The 21,356-nt window shown below is 38.7% G+C and overlaps 1 protein-coding gene across 3 annotated transcripts; it reads right to left on the reverse strand.

Annotated features, from left to right (window-relative positions):
• Positions 1–55: 55 nt before the first annotated feature.
• Positions 56–20,964, reverse strand: cep152 (centrosomal protein 152). 3 transcript variants are annotated; one of them, XM_039646897.2, is made up of 29 exons: positions 20,680–20,964; positions 20,314–20,431; positions 16,304–16,413; positions 15,236–15,293; positions 14,790–15,125; positions 14,564–14,711; positions 13,917–14,057; positions 12,705–12,844; positions 12,398–12,598; positions 12,138–12,285; positions 11,168–11,259; positions 10,913–11,076; positions 10,613–10,820; positions 10,437–10,532; positions 7,949–8,079; positions 7,714–7,842; positions 7,461–7,596; positions 6,863–7,048; positions 6,402–6,674; positions 6,187–6,306; positions 5,769–6,103; positions 4,984–5,173; positions 4,537–4,600; positions 4,302–4,454; positions 2,870–2,951; positions 2,687–2,769; positions 2,233–2,389; positions 2,047–2,153; positions 56–986 (listed from the first exon to the last, which is right to left on the reverse strand). In XM_039646897.2, exons 2-29 carry the CDS (start codon positions 20,398–20,400, stop codon positions 226–228), a joined length of 4,836 nt encoding a protein of 1,611 aa, XP_039502831.2. In that variant the 5' UTR covers positions 20,401–20,431; positions 20,680–20,964; the 3' UTR covers positions 56–225. The 3 variants fall into 3 exon arrangements, with proteins under 3 accessions (XP_039502831.2, XP_039502830.2, XP_039502832.2); XM_039646896.2 differs by having other exon boundaries at positions 4,302–4,457; XM_039646898.2 differs by lacking the exons at positions 20,314–20,431; positions 20,680–20,964 and adding an exon at positions 17,868–18,386 and having other exon boundaries at positions 4,302–4,457.
• Positions 20,965–21,356: the final 392 nt, after the last annotated feature.

Here is a 21,356-nt window from a genome sequence, read left to right on the forward strand (position 1 = left end):
TTGTATGACGGTTTGCTCATTCAGTGTGAAAGAATATAAGAACGAAAAGAAACGGTTTAGTTAATGTAAAACTGTTGTTTTATTAAGTTAAAAGGTGACACATTCAAGCACTGGCAGTACAACTGCTACGACGAGTACAAAAGACATTTGGCTCAAACAAGTACAAGGTTAACTCTTTCATAATTATACAAAGACTATTTGCACAGGCACAAACAAATCAAAATCTCATTCCTGAAGCTGTGCCAAGGGACTGTCGAACCCACTGTCCTGCTGACGCACTTTCAACTCTGAAAATAAGCTCTTTGGACGCATTTTCCAGACACCATCTCCCTCAGATCCAGGGATTGGCTCTCTGTGTTTATTTGTTCTTCTGTCCACACACACGCTGGGTTTAGAGTAAGACGGAGCTTGAACAATCTCTTTGTATATCGTAACATCAGAGTTATCACCGATGGAGCTTCCAAAGTCCAAAGCACCCAAAGGCTTCCCAGGCTCAGGATAGGAGGACGTCAGGTGAACGTTGTTCATAAAGTTGGAGCCGTTACTGGTTACACTCCAGTCACTCTGTCCTTCATCCCGAACAGGCGCTTCTTCAATCAGGAATGATCGACCGGCTGATGGTTCTGCTCTTCCGGACTCAAAGCCCTCCATGAATATTTCCCTGCTCTGCTTTCTCAGTGTGATATTAGGGGTCCTGACATCGCTGTTAAAAACACTATCTTGAAAGTGTGTGTGTTTCTGAGTTACCTGACCAACCGTAACAGGGTCTTTAGATCCACAGATCACTGCAGACTTCAGGGGATCTGGTTCAAAGCCTTGAGGTTTGATACCGGTCTGTTTAGCCGTCATGGATGTGTCCGTTGTGTCCGTTAGGCAGTAGATCTGATGGATCCGTTTGTCCTTACTATCCTTGTGGGCTTCAGCTCCGTGTAACGCAGCACCCAGCACTTTAGCAGGAGACACAGTGTCTGTTTTGTCTGATCCACCTAAGCAAAAAAATCAATTTTCACAGTATAAAAGTACGGTAAAAGTGCCATGTCATGCTAATAATTTTTCTGATATCTTTTAAATTTCTATAAATAAATAAATATTTATTTAAATAACCTTTTTTTTTTTTACAAAAAAAAAAAACAGCATTTTATGTCAGATTTACTTTATAAAAGACTCAAATTTCTAACTTTCATTTAGGGGATAACATGGATCATTTTAAATGATTTAACGTAAGATTAAATGCAGTTTTAAAATTAAAATAAAAACTCACTTTAACCACTACATGGCCACAGACCTCCACCATAAGCTATTTGTAATGTGATTAACCAAACTACATATCTTTACACAAGTTTTTCCAGTTGGATTCATATCTAAATATTATAAAATCACAATTATAACACACAAAAAACTTTTTACCAAAATTTAGCATTTTTTGTACTGACAAAAGTTTTGCTTAGAATCAAACCTGAGCAAGACTCCAAATGTTGGAGTCTTTAGATTTTATAATTTATTTCAATCATCTTTTTTTAATATACGCTACAATGGACGTTACAATACGGCATCGTTATGCAGCCGTTCAGAAAGACAAATGTTCAAAAGACAAAGGCTTATTGTAAGTAAGACGCTCACGTTTGTTCTAGACAGTGTTTAGCCTACTCAGTTGCTTACTCATAACACATAGCAACACAGCTAAAAGTATTCCTCGCATGTTGGGCCTTTTATTGAGCGTAGCCTACATTGACCTGTTGAGACGTGCCTTCTTCACAAGCACCTGTAAGAGCTGCATTTGTGATATGCTTTATTTTGGTAATTCTTCAGACGCAAAAGCCTCCAAGTGCCATTTGAAATTTTCTTCTAAAATGATCATTTTTATCAAGATTTATATTTAAGTTCAGTGATTTCACTAAAATGACAATGAATAGGTAATCTTCACTGCCATTTAAGTGAAATTACTGAACTTTAACATACAAGCTTGATAAAAATGATTATTCTAGAAGAAAATTTCAAATGGCACTTTTACATCTGAACTCTTCAGTTACAGAGTTGAAAGCATACCTTGAGAGTTCTGTGTTCTTGAAAGCTTGCGTTTGGACACCGGGGTCTCGAGGACTTTGGCCATGGCGGCCAGTTTGCTAGCAGCATTTATGATTTTCTTCTCTGCTCTGGAGAAAGAAAAAGTGCAGAATGAAGAGCAAAGTAAGTAAGAGTAAGAGAGAGGAGATCATCTGCGTGTCTCCATACCCCGCGGCCTGGCCTCCGTCTTCCAGCAGCTCCTGCAGGCAGGTGAGGTAGTACCTGCGCATCCGTCGGGCCGTGTCCTGCCTTTCCCTCAGGACCTCAGTCCTGATCAGCTCTGCCGCCCGCTCTTTACTCTCCTGCAGGTAACGCAGCATGTCGCCTACAAACACATCAAAATGTAAATTAGCTGTACAGCTAACTCTGCTACAGGATTTGAACTGTGCATGGTCCCTGACAAATAAACTAGTAAATAAATAAATAAAACTGTAGTCAAACTGCAGATAAGCCCTTACTATTACTGTAAAATCAAGACCATTTGGAAATAATTTAGTTGTGTTGCTACAGTACTTGAAGTAAAAATGTAGTTATTACCCAACACTGGTCTTATCGAAGAACATGTTTTTTTAAATGAGGAATAAAATTGTGTAAAACATCTGTATTGAGGCCATGCTCTCACCTCTGATTTTCTCCACTGCTTTCATGTATTGCTCCTTCATTTCCTCAAGTCCTGCTTGAAGATTCTGCTGGCTGATTGAACCGCTGAAACATTGATGGAGACTGTTAGCGTCTAAGACCCGCTGCTCTTGTAGTCGATGTGCTCTTATGAAAGAAAACAAACAAACTTGAAGTGTTTACAAACCTTGAATGTGCTTCTGCATTTGAGGTTTGTTTCAGTTCCTCAAGGGCTTGCTTCTCCTTCTGCAGGGCTGCCTCATGCTCATCTGATTTGACATGAAAAACCATAAATAAATAAAAAGTCATGCCATTTACTTCTTATGAGGGTCCATTTGTGCCAATCAATAATAATGTTACGTGCCTCCTTCGCTCCCTGTCATTCTCTTAGGCTCACCCCTGTCAATCATCATTAACCTGAGTGACATCACTGCTTCTGCCGCCAATCAAGTTTAAATAGCACACCAGAATGAACGCATGCTAGTCGTCTTTGACTCTAAATGAGCAACAGCGAATGCAAACTACCTTTGCTAGTGCTTGTTGTTATTGTGACAGTGTTTACTTGTACCATTTTGTCTCGTCATCTAGCACCTCATCCAAACTTTGTTACTTTAGTCATTCTGATGGCAATTATTTCTCCATATAAGTGAACAAGTAAGACGTCACATGACATATATTGTCTAACGCTTGAGTTTTGATGTATTGGACACACCAGGTTAGAAGTTAGTCTTGGGTTTTGTTCTTTTCTTTCCTCTGGCATCGCTCAAGTCCCTTTCCCCCTGGGTATATTTTTTTATTGATTAGTTTTTGTAAATGTCATTTTATTTATCATTATTATTGTATACTTTTCACCAGTGTATAAAAAAGATCTTTTATTTTGGCATTATTTATGCTTTTGTGTTTCTTGCCATCCCTACATCAGGGGTTCAAATACATTTGGTAATCAAATAAATTAGCTGATTTGTCGCTTTTCCATTTACTGATGATATAGACAGTACAGAGAAAAGAGGAAATGATGGGGATAAAAGATTAGTGTCATTTTCTTCAACTAATAATCATTTTGTTAACTGAAATAAAGCTGAAATAAAATCAAACATTAATATTGGATGACAAATTAAACTTAAACGACAACACTTCATATGGCAGTTTCTCCCATTCTGAAGTAATAGGAGTGAACCGTCTTTGTAAATCTAGACTGACTGGGACTTGGCACAGCACATATTGTTGCCCTTTAGTTGGTTTGACTGCTTCTATTTGTTAGTCGCTTTGAATAAAATCGTCTGCCAAGTGATTAAATGTAAATGACGGAAAAAAGACATTTCGCAAATTTCCCACAAGAATGTAATTGGGGCACACATCACGGTTCCCACACATTTAAACAATACGTTTTTCTTTGAATTGTTTTACTTTACGTTATATATATATATATATATCTTTTTTAATGTGTGATTTTAGACACTTGATTTATGGCTTTATAATTATTAATATAATGAAAAATAAGTTAATAATTATAACGAATAATACTTGATTAATTGACTTAACCCAGTTAATTTACTGATATGTAAAAAAATGTTTAGTGAGAGGCACGTGTCCACATAGTTTCTAAGACTGAGCAGCACCTTTCATCTTCTGCAGGGTGCTCTTGTGCTCTCGGACGGTCTTCTGGAGCTGGCGGCAGGCCTTTTCTAGATGTCTCTGGAGCTCTTGATTCTTCTTCTGGAGTTTGGCCAGAGACTCAGTGCATTCCCCCTGCTTCCTCTGGGCCGTTAGACCTGCTGCGGGACGAGGAACCGGTGAGGAGGGAAGAGGTACTGATTCCAGCAGTGTGTGAGGTGTGTGTGCTCAGGACCTTACCGATCTCTGCCTCGTGACGCTCACGGTTTTCCTTCAGCACACGTCTCAGCTTGTCTTCGCTGCTCTAAAGTGTGAGAGAAACAAAGTATTTCATGTGTTTCTCTGGGTGAAGACTGATGATTTAAACACTGCATAAATATGATTACTGTCATTACCTGTGATGGGCTTAAGAATAGAAGAGATTGTCAAAATAAAGAAAAGGTAAAAACCCTGCGTTAAATTTAACCGAGAGGGGTCATATCACTTACATATTGTTGTCCTACTGTTAGTTTAACTGCTTCTATTGTTCTCATTTGTAAGTTGCTTTGGATAAAAGCGTCTGCCAAATGAATAAATGTAAATGTAAAGTACTGTGTATGTATAACAAAGAGCAGGGAACTCCGTGGGTGTGGCCGTGTTCATTACAGTGACGCAGCATTTCAAAACAGTGTAATGAGACATATGCACCTTCTTCCACTCCTGCTTGGCTTGGTTGACGGCTTGAGTGAGTGATTCCCTGCAGATCTCCCAGACTCTGGACCGAACGGTTCCTGGCACACCGCTGAACTCGTGTTCATCTGGACTTCCTCTCCTCTTCACTCCCTCCTGCAGCACCTCCTTCAGATCCTCCAGCACCCGCTGCCTCTCCTCCTGCAGTCTGCAAAACAACAGTCCTTTGTTTACATTCGTTTACATCACTATCATTTAGTTGCTATAGAAATAAAAATGCATTTACTTAATTAAAAAATACTAAATATTGCTGAATTACAAATGTTACATACATCTATTTCAAAATGAAGCATCTAAAAAAGCATTTTCATATCATTAAATAGAATTTGATTATTAGAATATGACATCAAATATTTCATCTTTATTGTGTTATATGCGTTTTTATTGTTACTTAGAACTATAATATATCCTTTTTGGTAAATGAAACAAAGTTGAAATAAAATAACATTTAAATATTAAATGAAAAACTCACACAAAAACAAATTAGTTTAGAAATGTTGAAATAAGTTAAGTACTTAAACTGAAATAAATTAATTGGACAAAAAAATAGAATAAATAGAAGCTAAATAGAAATATATAAAAAAAATAAACCAACAAAAATAGCAAACAAAAAAATTTAATGAAACCTGAAAATTTGAATACTACCAATACATACCATACCAACAGTAAATAAATACTATATAAACTGAAATACACACACAAATTATTAGCAAACCCTCGTAGTTATAAAGATTATTATGAACCTGATCTCTTGTTGAGCCCTCCACTCCTGCTCCTTTTCCCCGAGGGTTTTCTGTAGCTCTGTGTCAGTTTGCTCCAGGTTCTGCTCTCTTTGGAGCTGCGCCCTGAGGCGGGACATCTCCTCCTGCTTGTCCTCCATCCAGACGTCTCGGGCTGCAGCCAGCTCTGCTTTGATGAGGGCGGCCTGCTCCTGGCATGAGCGCTCCAGTCGGGTTTGGAGGGTGAGCACTTCCTCCTGGAGCGCCCCGTTTCTCCTGTTACACTGCTCCAGCTCGGTGCATCTGGTGCGGAGCGTGTCCTGCCACCTTTCCTCCACTGCCTTGACAGCTGAAGACACCTGGGGTTAAGGAGGAGAGTGTTGAGCAACTCCGAAATTAAATATGAAGATATTTATTTTAGAATGGTCACTACAACAAATACCTGTTCCTGTTGTAGTCGCTCCCATTCATCCTTCTCTGTCTGCAAGCAGCTTTTGTATTCTGGGAGGGAGGGCAAGTCCTGGAGCCATCGAGAACGAGCCCTTGATATCGCACCTTCAACCTAAGAAATGACAGAGATGATTTTTAACCCTGCCACATTGCCCAGCCCTATGTAAATGGTGGTATTTACTGTTAAGAGCTGTAAATCCATCACACCTGGAGCGCTAGGTCATCAGTGTGCTTCTGCTGCAGCTCTCTCTCAGCGTGTCGTACTGCTTCCTCCACGGCTCTGGCCTGGGCGGACGAGGCCTCCTGCTGCAGGCTCTCTCTCTGAGCTCTGAGCCGGACCTCCAGGTCCTCCGCTGAAATCAGCCGCTCCGCCGACTCAGACGAGCCGGCCTGACACGCTCCCTCGCGGGTGTCTGACTGCCTGGCCTTCCGGACCTCTTCCTCAGCTTCCTGTAACCTCTGAGCCCAGGACTTCTCCAACTAACACAAAGACAGACAGAAAGGAACAAAAATACAAACGAACAAAGAGACAGATGACACACATACAGCCAGATGAAATAAAAGACAAAAGAAACAGACGTCCATCTGAATGGTGGTATTTAGTAAGATCATGCTGGCTTGGCACAGAGCAGAAAGAACAGTGGCGTAAACAGCCCATCATCACTAACCGTCTCCTGCTCCTCCTGCCAGCTCTTCCTGACCGCTTCCAGCTGCTCTCTGACCTGCAGCTCAATCTCAGCCTGTGTGTGTGTCCTCCACTGGGCTTCGAGCCGAGACACGTCCTCCCGATGCTGACACTCCAGCTCAGACCTCAACGACTCCAGAGCAGCCTCAGTCTCCTCTCGCCTCTTTACCTACAACACCAGCGAGCGAACATCATCTAATATTAACGCCTTGCACAGCCAGACGAGAGTCTGGTCTACCCAGTTAGACAGAAAAAATATAAATAAATATATATATATATTAATAAATAAAAAATAAATAGTAAATTAATTATATAAATAAATTAAATCAAATAGACAAAATAAATAATTATTATATAATTATTTAAATAAACAATTAAAATGCAATTAAATAAATCAACAAATAAAATTTATTTTATAAATGAGTAACAAATTAATAAATAAAAAAAAACGTAAATTAAATTAAACAAATGAATACATTTAACTTTAAAAAATATATATATTTTTTTATTATTCAACAAATGTAAATAAAAAATTTAAGTAATTAAACTTGCATAAATAAATAACCTAATATAGTACTTGCCTCAATTTCTTTCAATCTCTTCTCTTCTTCAAGCTTGTTTTGGAGATTTTCCTCCAGCTTGTCCTTCTCTTTGCAAACAGAAATGTAGCATTCCTGCACAGCTAACACCTCCTGACTGAGATCAGCCAACTTTGACCTGCGGAAGGACCCGGGGTTAATGAAAGTCAGCGCTTGTGCTTCTGCACGCTTTAAAAGGGACGTATTGTAATCCAGTATGACGTAATAGACTGGTTGTAGGTTAAAGGTGAAGTACTGGAGCTGTTGTTTGTGCTGCAGATGCTGGCTGGCGAGCTGCTCGATGTGAGCCGCGTGGTCTTCCATGAGCTCCTCACGGACACGATGCACCACATCATCCCTGTACTGCTGCTGAGTCCGCTCGTATCTGCACACACGAAGCATTTCAGATATGAATCGCCACAGACGGTGCGCCAGCGTCAAATTAACTCTCACTTGATGACCCCTCTTAGCAAAATGAATGAATATGTGACCTCTCTTCTGCTTCCTGTTTCTCCTGGTCCAGCTCCTGGATCATCTCTCTCATCTTGGTGCAGAGCTCAGAGTTGGCGGCTTTCACCTTCTCTTCACTCTGCTTCAGATCCTGATTCCTCTTCTCCAGAGCCTGCAGTTTGCAACAGAGACGGGTCAGGATGGGTGGATAGTCATCCAACAACTATCTAATTAAATAATGACTTCTTTTAGAACAATTATGGCTCGTTTCCACTGAGTGGTATGGTACGGTACAGTTCGGTACGCAATTATTTGCGTTTCCACTGTAAAAACTCAAAAGTTGTGAATAGAACCAAAAAGCCGAATCGTACCGTACCACTTTATGGGTACCCTTCCTTTAGGGTACCTAGCGCAGTGAAAGGGTACTAAAAGGTGGAGCTAGACTCACTGCTGAACTGTGACAGAGTGGACAGAGTATCGTCACTCGCGCGGGCTACAAGGGCATAAAAAAAAAAAAAAGAAGCATAAAGTTGAAATATAATACTACTGTTATTGTGTAGTTTTTCAGGCGAGAAAGTAGTTTTTCAAAGATCAAATCTGTGGTTTATTTCTAGATTTTTGATAATTTGACTGAGGTCCATTCCAAGCGATCAAACGGACGCTCGCGCTCGTGTCCCCGTCTGGAACAGCCTTTCCTCGGCTAGTCATCCTGATGTTTGCCGCTGACTCGGATTTCTCTGTAGTGGTTAAACATGATATAGTTCGTCTTGTATAAACCTAACAGGTGATCTTTGGTCTCGTGAATCTATAATTCGTTCCCTGGCCAATAGTTTTGGCAGAAGGCTACGTGAAGTTTCATATCTTTAAGCGCTGAATTTGTATATTTGACTGACTGAATTGTTTCTTGATGTTATTTAAGCCAGTGTTTCCCAGCCCTGTTCCTGGCGGCACACCAACACTGCGTGTATTCTTTGTCTCCCTTATCAAACACACCTGATTCAACCCATCAGCTCATAATCAGGTGGGTTAATGAGCTGATGGGTTGAATCGGGTGTGTTTGATTAGGGAGACAAAGAAAACACGCAGTGTTGGTGTGCCGCCAGGAACAGGGTTGGGAAACACTGATTTAAGCTTTCCTGTATATCTTTTTGTACCTTTTATAATGGCTATTATTGATAAAACTGAAATTCAACGAAAAAAAAGATAGTTTTGTCATTTTTTTTTATTACAAGATCATCTGTAATGTTGTTTATTGCAACATTTGTACCAATGCGATATGCAATACATTACATTACATATTGCCTGGAATATGTTTAATATTTTTAAATTTAAACGAAAAGAGGCAGGGTTGTTTTATATTTAGTTTTGTTATAAATATAACGTTACATACATGCAGTGGTAATCAATAGGCTATGCGTTGCCTGAACCACATATATGTGCTTTAGAAAGTTTAAAATGTATTGAAATGAAATCGAAAAGAAGCAGAGTGGTGTTTTAACATATTTCGTTTTATTGTTGCCTAAAATGAACATACAGAGATAACCGGAGTCACAGAGCCAGAGCGAGCTGAGCGCAGTGTTCAAGAACGCGCTGTTCCATTAGCAGAATACTGGACTCGCGAGTCGGACTTTGTGTTGGCTTCTTGGAAAAGCCTAATGTCAGCGCTTGTTTCTAGTGACAAACATGCTGAGAAGCAAGAACAAGATCTGCTGTCTGTCATCCATTGTTGTTTACTATGTCGCTTTTTATCGCTTCTTTCCAGCATAACTTTCCACTCCTATCAAGTAAGGGTACTGTTGGTGGTGGAAACGCAAGCCTGATCATGGTGTACCCGACCCGACCCGTACTGTAGTGACCCGTCAAAACACATCTGTTTAGCTGTGCATTTACTGAATGAGCACTGTGCCACTGTTCGTCCGACTGTTACTGTACTTCATTTTATTCTAAATGGTTTTAATTTACTGTATTTTATTTTTATCATAATTTTTTTTTTTATTCTAAACTGTTTTAATTATTCTGATTTCTTTTGATTATTTTAATTTCTTCCATGTAAAGCACTTTGAATTGCCATTGTGTATGAAATGCGCTATATAAATAAACTTGCCTTGCCTTACTGTACTGTACCATACCGTACCCCTCAGTGGAAACGAGCCATTAGATCAAGACCAGTGTTTGAACCAATATGTTTGAAAAATATGTTTCAAAAAATATTTCTATTTAAATTCAACTTATTTTATCTAAATATTTAGAGATTTTCTCTCTCTAGACATACATTTACCTTTATTTCAGTTTCTGTATTAAACCTTTAATAGTTTCTCATACTTGAACTTAAACCAAGGCAACATTTCTAATTGTCTAGTTTAAGTTAAAAATGTTCATCTATAGTATAAAGGTCATCTATAATAACATCTATTATATCCAGTAAATTATTTCAGTTATCAAAAATTATTTTAAGGATTTTAGTTAACAAAAACATTGATCCAGACTGAAGTGTGCTCTAACTTTGTGAAGACCCAAAGGTATTCTGACCTCCACTCTCTCCTGCAGAGCCGCCCGCTCCTCTTGCAGACTGATAAGGTCTTTGTGAGGGGTTTCCAGGTGTTTCTCCAAGCTGCTCTCCCTCACCTGTATTAAACACAGAACGTGTAAGTTTAGCATCCACCACAGCAGATTGAGCACACATGTTGATCTGCAGTAGGTCAGACCTCAGAGTCTCGTGCGATCCTCTCGGCCTGCTCTGTCTGCGTCTGCTCTGCTCTGCTCTGGGAGCGCAGCAGCTCCTCCTGCAGCTCGGAGATCTTCAGGCGCTTGGCCTTCAGGTGACAGAGGCAGCGCTGCAGCTCGCTCCTCAGCTCTCGCACCACGTCCTCTTTCAGCAGGTCGGAGTCTCCTGCTTCTGCAATCTGTGGTGTGCTGGAACAAAGTGTGCAACAAAGTTATGGTTATAAGATTTTACAATGCAGCAAGGCAGTTTGGATCATCATTATTGTACAATATAACGCTACCTGTGGATGCGTCCATTTCTCCACTTGGACTTCTTGATCCCCAGGTCCATGTAGGACTCAGACAGATGGTTCTCCCAGTCTCTATTAGACTCTAATGAAAGGGCTCCATGTTTAATGGCAGACTCATAGAGATTGATCTGCTCCTTCAGGTCAGTCAACTCTTCCTGTTAAGAGAAGAAACACACAGGCTCTGTTTGTAGCCGTATTAAGGACAGCTTCAGTTTGAAATCTTTTCAGAGCAGTGGATTGACTGACCTGCAGGGTTTTGTTGAGTTCTTCACTGATGGTGCGAGCAGACTGGGTCTGCTGAAGCTTCATCTGTAACTGGCTCATCTCCTGTACAGAGCCTGTAGAGAACAGAAGATGCTTTGGGAAAATGGTAACCGGCACATGGGAGAGCAAACTTCCTCTGAGGATGAGGGCGCTGCAAACTGTCAATGGATCGAGGTAAGACTGCGGAGTCTGTGTGTACCCTCTTATCATTGATTGCTGTCCACTCATGTTAATTATCTGAACGTGCTCCTCCCAAACTTTATAAATTGATTTCTGGGGGAAAATAAAACCGTACAAAAGTAAAGAATATGGACTCTTTGAAAATAAGAAAAAATTTAGATAAATTAAAGAAATTAACTGTTCGTTTTTTATTATAATATTTGTTTTTAAATATTCAATAATCATAGCAATAATTAATTAACTAATTAAACAACAACACAAATATAACAAAATATTTCAAATTATTAATATATAAACAACAACAATAATAGCGATAACAACAACGATAATGATTTAATAAAGTATTATTTTAAGTAATAATGTTCAAGGGTAACAAAGAAAGTAAAAAAAAATATTAAAATGCATATTTATATTTTAAAAAGAACGTAAGAGAATATATATATATATATATATATATATATATATATATATATATATATATATCAAAGTAAAAGAAAAAAAAATAGAAAAATGTTGTTTCTTAACAATACATAATAATAATAATTATTATTATGTAGGATTATTTAATAATTGTAATAATAATGTATTTGTAATAATTATAATAATAAATAGGATTTTATGTAACCTTCTGGTAAGTTGAATAAATTCCTAGTCATTGCAGTTAAACCGTTTTAACTGCAAGAGAAAAAGATTACTGGCCCATTTGATTACCCATGAGGCCCCAGCAATCACAACAGTAAACATAAACAGAAGCACGCGGGATGCCACATACCAGTATGGAGTAGTTTGGCACACTGCTGCTGGCTCTCCTCCAGGCGCTGTGTGAGGGTGTTGATCACAGAGGCTCGGTTCAGCTGATCCTCTTCCCTCTGACGCTCCAGCTGCCGGACCTGATCCAGCAAACGTCGGCTTGCCTCAGTCTGAGAAACACACACAGAGTGAAAAACACAGGCCTGCACTGCCCTCTGGTGAATCCCACCTGTAAGGGGTTAATCTGCACTCGGGAATAACTCATATCTACATATCTCCGACCTGCTCATTCAGACTCTGTGATTGGGCGTCTAGTTTCTGCTGAAGTGCGAGCAGTCGGGCTTCAGACTGCTCCCGGATGGCCGCCGTGTCCCTATCGTGCTGCTCACGTGCTCGCGTGAGAGTGTCCGAGCGACACAGCTCCATCATCTGCTGCTTCATGCTGTCCATCGCAGCCTCGGCCACACGCTGCTGCTTTACGCTCTGTGTACGCACACGTTTCCTCTCTTACAAGTGTTTAATCGCTTTACACTATTTGAACAAGCCCTAAATGCATGCCTTTACTTTGACTTGCTCATGTGGCCCGTACCTCTTGCTCTCTGTCTGTGAGGGACTGAATCTGTTTCTCCAGAGATCTGATTCTCCCCTGCAGCTGAGCTTCTCTCTGTTTCGCCTCCTCTACCAGAGCGCTGGACTCCCTCAGCGATACCGTCAGTCCGTCCTTCTCATCTTGATGAAAACAAACAAATAAAACCAATGAGACCCAATGAGAACTGTTTACAACTGGTATTCAGATGTGTTTTTGTTTCATGTATAATTTGAATATATTGAAATTTTGTAATAAAAAAAAGTAATGTGTTGTAATAACATTGTAACATGCACAACTTTTTAAATCAAATTCACTAATTAATGAGAAATTATACATTAGATAAATAGTTTTCATTAAAAAAACCAAAAACAAAACAATGACTTACGTTTCACAGGCACAAACTGGGCCAGAATATAAAAATAGTAGGGATGCATGATATATATCGGCCAGCATATCGGTATCGGCCGATATATGTTCATTTTTAATGTTATCATTATCGGCCTGGTAAGAAAATGTGGCCGATATATTAAAGCCGATAAATAATGTATTATTCCCTTCAGCTGAGACACTTGTTGAGAACTGTTTATGTTTTTGAATTTCTTGAAGTATGATTGAAATCTCTTCAAAAAATGAAAATACGGTTCATTTGCGGCAACGCAAATCTGTCATATCGGCTATACAACACTACAATGAGAACATCATTATAATTGTGCGCTTGGGACATGGATTTAATTGTGAGACTTTTGTTTTTGTAATCAGGCTCTCAAAATTAGATAAAAATTTGGATTTAAGTTTATCGGCCGATATATCGGTTATCGGCTTTCAAATATAAAGAATTATCGGTATCGGTCAAAATTTTCATAGCGGTGCATCCCTAAAAAATAGTATACAGTTTTTTATGCATTATAAAGGCTAATCCCAAAGTCCTTTTAGGCAAGTCATGCCACTCGGCCGCCATCTGGGCAACGCCTCCGGGCAGCTATTTCGGACTAACAAGACCAGGCTCCTATCTAAATGAATGAGCAGAGAGTCAGAACTGCACTTTCACTGGTCACCGGGACATAAAAACTGCATGTATTGAAACAGGAGTAAAATATGATAAAAATCACTGAAAAAGTTTGATGACTCTCAATATAATTAGTCTCTGCTAATACATTTTTGAAGCTCATTTCAGAGCTGACTTTAAAACAGCGTTAATCTTATAAATCGGACCTTTGACGATGGCGAACTGGTGCTCCAGATATCTCATCCTCCTCCTGCAGTCCTCTAGTTTCTGTTCCAGCTCCTCGATCTGTCTGGATTGACCTCGGTTTAAAATCTGTAGCTGCGACAGCTGCTGGCCTTCTGATGTATCTGAACAACATTCACACAACACACTTCAGTATGCAGAAATATTATATTAGATTATATTAATTATACCAGAGTTTAAAAGTTTAGGGTCTGTAAGATTTTTGTTTAAAAGAAATGAATCCTTTAATTCATCAAGAGTGAAAGTAAAGACTTTTATATTGTTACAAAAGATTTCTATTTCGAATAAATGCTGTTACTTTCTCTTCATCAAAGAGTCCTGAATAAAAATAAATCTATAACGGTTTCAACATTGATAAGAAAAGTGTCTTGAAGCAAATCATCATATTAGAATGATTTCAGAAGGATCTTCAGAAAGACTGGAGTAATGATGCTGAAAATACAGCTTTGATCACAGGAATAAATTACACTTTAAAATAAATTAAAACAGATATTTTGAATAGTATATGTGAATAGTTTTCACTTCAAATAAAGCAGAAGAGACTTCTTTGAAAAACCTTAACTCTTACTGACCCCACACTTTTGAACAGTCGTGTATAACAGTATCTCACTCTGTGTTGAGTCCAGGAAGTCCCTCTGAAGCTGGTCAAAGTGGCCATTCTGACTGCTCACTTGAGGATTGAACATCTTCGGCTGATTTGGAGGTTGATGTGGGTGGTAACTGGCCTTGTAGTGGTCAGCTCCTCCATTTTCAAAAACCTTCAACAAATGTGCAAAATTATAAATTGGCCAAACATTTTTTAATAAATGAAGTAAAGATCGGCTGCAGACATTCACCTGAAAGCGGTTTCTGATGAGGTCATGCTGTCCATGGCCCTGGGCCTCGTCTCCCTGGTAAACTGCCCCGTGATGAAGAGCGTTATGAGTGTACGTGTCCTGCTCCGGCCCGTCCCCAGTGGAGAAGTCAGTGGCGTGGGACTCGTCCGTGCCTGCGGATGAGTGTGCATAGTCTCCTCTCTGGTACTGGTAGTTCTGTCCGTTCTGCGGGTCCCAGCCGGTGGGTAAATGTTCTGTCCCGGTCTGGAGGTGATGAGGGTGACTGTTGGTCTGAGACGTGTGACTCCTATAACTGTAGTCCTCATGATGAGAGCCTTGATCGTGCTCTTCATAGTGCTGTAACACATGCAAGAAAAACAAACGTGTTATTTTAAATGCACCAGCCGTGGTTTAGTTTTACCGGTTTCCTCCTTTCAATGAGTCTAGAATTAAACGGACACACTCACTTCCTCATGGGAAGGTCTTGGATGCTCCCATTGTGGCACATTCCAGGCTTGCTGCGGTCTGAAAGACAAACAGACAACCCAACACATTTATGTTCAGCATGTTTTATTAAACAGGTATTTGAGTTAAGTGTTGGATAAGGGTGTTTTGATTACAGGTTGGCTGATATGGATTTTTGGATCTTGGAGAGCAAAGTGGCTGATGGCAGATATAGGACTATATGACATTGCTCTATTCTATTTCATGCATATACATGTAATTACATTTATATTACAGAATATTTACTAAAGTGTAAAAATAATTTGAAATCGATAACAATTCATCTATAAAATAAACAGATTTATACTTCAGATCAGATGGCAACTTCTTGATTCTATAATCTTATTAGTTTATATATAAGATATAAACCGCATCATTAGTGTTGGGTGTAATGCATTACCAAGTAATCTAATTACTGTCATTTGATTACGTAAAAGAGTAAGGGTTTACTCTTAATTTTTCTGTAATTAATTAGTTAATGTAACTGCATTAAATACTGTAGAATCTATAGAACAATTCTTTATAAAACAATAGTGGATTTAACATCAAAATTTGACGTCTAACGCTTCAAGAATGATTTATGCTGTTTTATATTATTTATTTGAAAGAATTAAAAGAGCAGTTTCATTTCTATCCTTGGTTGAGGTTGATATAGGATTTAGTAAATAAAAATCAGTAATGCAGTTTATATTCAGGCAGTGCACCATATCTAACAATCTGAACTGCAAGTTTATGAGGTTTGAGTCAGTAAATGTTTATTAGATATTATAAATGTTAAATATATTAAAATGTGTTTTCTGAATGCCACCAATTATTAGAACAGTAAACTAATGAAGATGGAGAATGGGAGCTCTAGTGTGTCTAGTGCGCTCAGTCGCTGGGACAAAATAAAAGTCCTGCTTCCGAAATCTTATGGTCCATTCAGAAAAATGCATTGGCAGATACAGAGAACTTGAAAAATAATACTACTACTAATAATAATATATACCTTGGGGATACATCAATAAAGCACTAGATTTGGTGGGATTTACCTGTTGTTGTCTCCTGGAAGACTGCAGGTGGAGCGGTGGAGTTCAGGTGAGGAGCAGTCGCCACTGTCATCCAGCATATCATCAGGGAGGTCAGTCAGGAGCTTGTGGAGCTAAAACAAGAAACACATCATTCAGAACCGAGGCCATGAGGCTTTTCCACCTCTGCCAGACTGTGCGCAAGGCGCAAGGTCTTCTCGGGTGCACTTGGATGCGAAAACCCAACGTCAGACTGGAGATATTTAGTATGACAACATTACTGCTATTAGTAACTTCGGATATTGGCTAATTTTAAGTAAATGAGCTTTCACCAAATCAACTTGGAGACCCGAATTCTTTTAAAATATGAGAATTTTTCTTTATTCGTTTAACAATATTTTACTGTTTAAAACCAAATACATACCAATAATTCTATCACAATGTTATTATCGGTTTTTGGTCCATATAAAAGGCACTCTGCAGTGTCCGAGCCATTTGAGAGAAGGAATGTTTGGGATTAGAGCCAGACGGATATATCGGCAGGCCGATATTGTCGGCCGATATTAGGCATTTTCCAAACTATCGTTATCGGCAGTTATAATGGCCGATAAATGAATATTTCAAAAATAAATTAAAAACGGACGAAACACGCTTCAACCATGTCATGAGTGTTGGAGTTGTATAGTTGTCCACCAGAGGGCACTCTACACCATCCCTGTTGGCAACACTCGTGTATAACGCACCACACATTCTGCAAACTGCTGAACCAGCCAGATTCGGGCAGAGAGAACCAGTTATCCGCGAGTGAGATCATTGGTGAAGTGTGTTCATGGTGAGTTGGTCACGAGACCAACTCAAAAAAAATTTCCCTAAAAAGTTTCTTTTTAAAAAGCATCATCATATTATATTAGTTAAAACTCATACATAACTACAAATAACTAATGTTAGGGAAATCTGTTAATGTTTTGTTGCACGTTTCTGAAGAAAAAAAAATATCGGCCGATATATCGGAATATCAGATTTTAAAACCAACAAATATTCGTATCGGTATCGGCCTTCAAAATCCTTTATCAGTCGGGCTCTAGTTGGGATTAACCTTTTAATATCAACTTAAATGGAGATTTCCTTGTCATCTGAAGTAAAACAAAGCTAAATACAGTTGATTCCAAACTAATCAACAAAATTAAATGAATAAAAATTCAACTATAACTGTATATTTTTATGGTTTTCCTCAAACAAAACAATTTATGATCAGTCATTCAGTGCTATGATTGCAAATCTTTGTGAGTTTGACCATGACAACTTTCTTTGCTTGGTATTTAACATCAGCTGACATCAATACAACACTCACTGTTTTAAGGGAAACACTGAAACTATGAGATATGAAACAAGCATGTGCAAGCAACCGATTCAGCGCAGAGCTCGTAGCAACCGTTTAAATAAACACACCCGCCCGGTTACGGACACGCTGAACTCTCACACAAACACCAACAGATGGCCCTGAGGCGTCTTAAAGGAGCCTAGCTAGCACACTTAACTTTCAGCAACTCATGATAAAACAGATCAGAGGACAGACAGTCAAACTCACCCTCCATAACTCCTGCTGGATGACTCGCACATCCTGAAACGTTCCCTCGGAAATTAAACTTTCCCGCATTTACACTCCTACGACAGCTACAGCAGGAGCTCTTGGACTCAATGACATACTGAAGGAGTATTGTGTGCAATGCTGGATTTCAGCAGTGTGAGTCATATGAGAAAAGAAAGCAGAAAACGAAGAACTAAGCAATCCTCGTTTGTCCAGGCTGAGGTCGGCCCATTGTGGGGGTCAGAATATACGCTTCAGTTAACTGGAGCAGAAACATTCCTCCTCTGATGGACAAAAAAGACAAACAGCCGGTGAAAACGACAGTGCATGTGATGCCCATTAAAATTGATGGTTCATCCCCCTCTATTACTTTCTAATTCTAATCCATATGAAAAGTGACTAATTTCTCATTTCTCCCTCCATTCAGTGCAAATGTTTACGCAGAGACAGAATCTCTCATTATCTCTCAGTTAAGAGCTCTGAGAATGCAGGGCAGTGGAAACACAGCAAACACACCTGACCTGACTGCATTGCACTTGCACCAATGGCAGCCAATGTTCATTCATGGAGCTGATAGCTGTGAGGTGAGTCAGAACACACACGTTTCTGATTGGAGAAGATCTGCTCTTTAAAAACAAACACGGTTACTGCATGTGACCGAAAACAGAAGAATCTTTAACTACTAATATGAATAACCATGAGGAAGTCTTATTCAACAAATTTGGGCCGGGTGACTACAGTGAAAGTCAGCTGTAAGGCCATATAAAGCTGAAACAAAATTCACAAGAAAACACTAAATCTAACTCTTCCATTTCTTTCAGCACATTACATACAGTGCATGCAGGCCATATCACAGAAGGACTTGATTAACCAACATTGAAGACACACACAAATGATCAAATATCTGTAAGCTTTGAGGTCTTTTCTAAAAGCTGTCAAAACAACTTTCAGTAGATATAAAAATTAAAAATGTGCTTGCTTTCCAAAAAGACACATGCTTTACTGCTTGCTATTGTTAGTGGTACATGGTATTTTTAGGGTGGAGACCTACGATGTCTCATAATAGACATATACATTTTATTTGACATAGGCCTAGGTTATGCAAATGATGTTACATTTGTTTATATATATATAAAATTGTTCAAAAGTCACTAAGATTCTCTGATCACCAAAGCTGCATTTATTTAATTACAAATACACTAAATAACAGTAATATTGTGAAATATAATTACAATTTAAAAAGAACTGTTTTCTATTTGGGTATATTTTAAAATGTAATTTTTTCCTGGGATGCAAAACTGAATTTTCATTATCATTACTCCAGTCTTCAGTGTCACATGATCCTTCAGAAATCACTCGAATATGATGATTTGCTGCTCAAGACACATTTTTTGAAACAACAGTTCTGCTGCCTCATATTTTTTGGGAAATCATGGTAATGGTGATTTTTTCAGGATTTTTTTATTAATAGACAGTTCCAAAGAACAGCATCTATTTTAAAATGTTTTTTTCTTACAACATTAAAAATGTCTTTACTGTCACCTTTAAATCAGTTATCATCCATTCTTACTAACCCCAAACTTTTGAATGATAGTGTATAACGGGAGAACAAGGAGAATTTTTTTTTTTTTTAATTTGTGCAAAAGTAATTTGGGGTCCAACAGACCCCGCGGACCCGGACCATCAGATGGTTAACAAATGGTAATGATAATATGGTATGTGTATAATGGTATGTGCGTAATGTGTATAATGTGGAAGTGTCCAAATGGTATGAAACTTTTTACATCTCTCAACACTGTCTAGATCTACAAAAAAAATTTAATTGGAATGATATCGGTTTTTATGCTGGCGTGACAAAAATAGTCACACTCGTGGTCTTCGGGGTCCACTCAAAATCATCATCAAAATCAGACACAAAGACAGAAATGATCCAGGCCCAGAAATAAAGCATCACACTCCCAACAATGCAAAAAAAAAAAAAAATCATGCTCACGCATGAAAACCCATCCAGTTTTTAACATCATCAATCCGTGACGCGTTCAGTGGCGTAAGCTTCAAAGTGTATATTATGTTGTTTTGTTGTTTAAAGCCTAATAATTTTGTTTTTTCAAATCCTCTCCCATGGCTTCATGGGATACCAAAGTGTCTGTTTTCGCATGCTACATACTTAGTAGTAAAGTATTTGATTTCTGATGCAGCACAAGTCATATTTATAAGATGAAACGCCAAAACTATGACATTTCATAATATCCATTCATAATATCACTGACAGGTCTAATTGAAATTTAATTTAACCCTTGATGCTCCTGCACACAGATTGTTGTTGTTTTGTGTCTGCAGTAACGTTAGCAGTATGCATTTCTCTACTGATGACAGATGCAGGTTTGGAGGGTGTGTTTGTGTATTACTGTGAAATAACTGCAGTGTTTAGTAACGGGACAGATACCTCTTGTTCTCTGGCGTAGTCTTCCTGATCATACTCCTCTTCCTCCTGCTGGGTCTGTAAAGCAGCACTGTCAAAATCAATGGACATCCTGCAGACCTGAGAGGAGACCCGACACCACCTGAGACAGGAAATGACCAGCAACCACTTCATTTAACCAGTCCAACACATAGAAAACGAGACCAACTGCTTTCCTATATGCTAGTAACGTTAGCATCATAAACATTGTTAATACTGACGTAGTGCTACACTGTTATGTATTTATAGTTTCTCTGCAACCTAGAACACATTATTCGGACTGTCGTAGCAGAAATGTATTTCATTTAGCACTATACAAACGGTATTTGTGTTTAAATGGTCTCTTCTTACCTTTAAAGTCTTTCAAAAGTCGCCGCAGTGCTACATTAACACAATAATCCGAAATAATGGGCTTCTATGAGGAACATTACAGTGTCTCGGTGACTCACAAGTTCAGTATTGATTTGAAATGACACGAGCATGATAAATAAACGGTCAGCGAATGTCTCTTCAGCCGTTACAGGATCAGATGGTAAAACTCGTTTAAAGCGGATTAAAAACGATATTACAGCAAATGTATTGATATATTATCTGCCCATTGAAACATGGCGCTCTAAACAGCGGCAAAAGTCCTGTATTCTGATTGGCTGACGGGAGGGACGCCGTCACGTGAACGTTACGGCCAGAGCCAGAGAGTAACAGGAAAATGCTTTTTTTTGCTAAAAAAAAAAACCATACAAAATACCAACAAACATCAAGATACACATCTTAAATGATTACAAAACAGTCTAAATAGCAGCACAAAAAATACATGAACACCAAAAATCTAAGAAAAGAAAAAAATAGAAAACAAAAACACATAAAGAAGGTACAGGAAAATACTAAATATCTTCAGGAGTCCTATCTTGCTTCCTGCTATCTTATTTCAGGTTAGGAACGTTAGGAAATCCTATCGCTAGCATCAACTTTTCTGTTTCATCTCGCGAGCTAAACAGCGTATTTTTTTTTAATGAAACATACACTGAAAA

Source organism: Pimephales promelas, chromosome 25 (genome assembly GCF_988280905.1).
Source record: "Pimephales promelas chromosome 25, fPimPro1.hap1.1, whole genome shotgun sequence".
Lineage (NCBI taxonomy): Eukaryota > Metazoa > Chordata > Actinopteri > Cypriniformes > Leuciscidae > Pimephales > Pimephales promelas.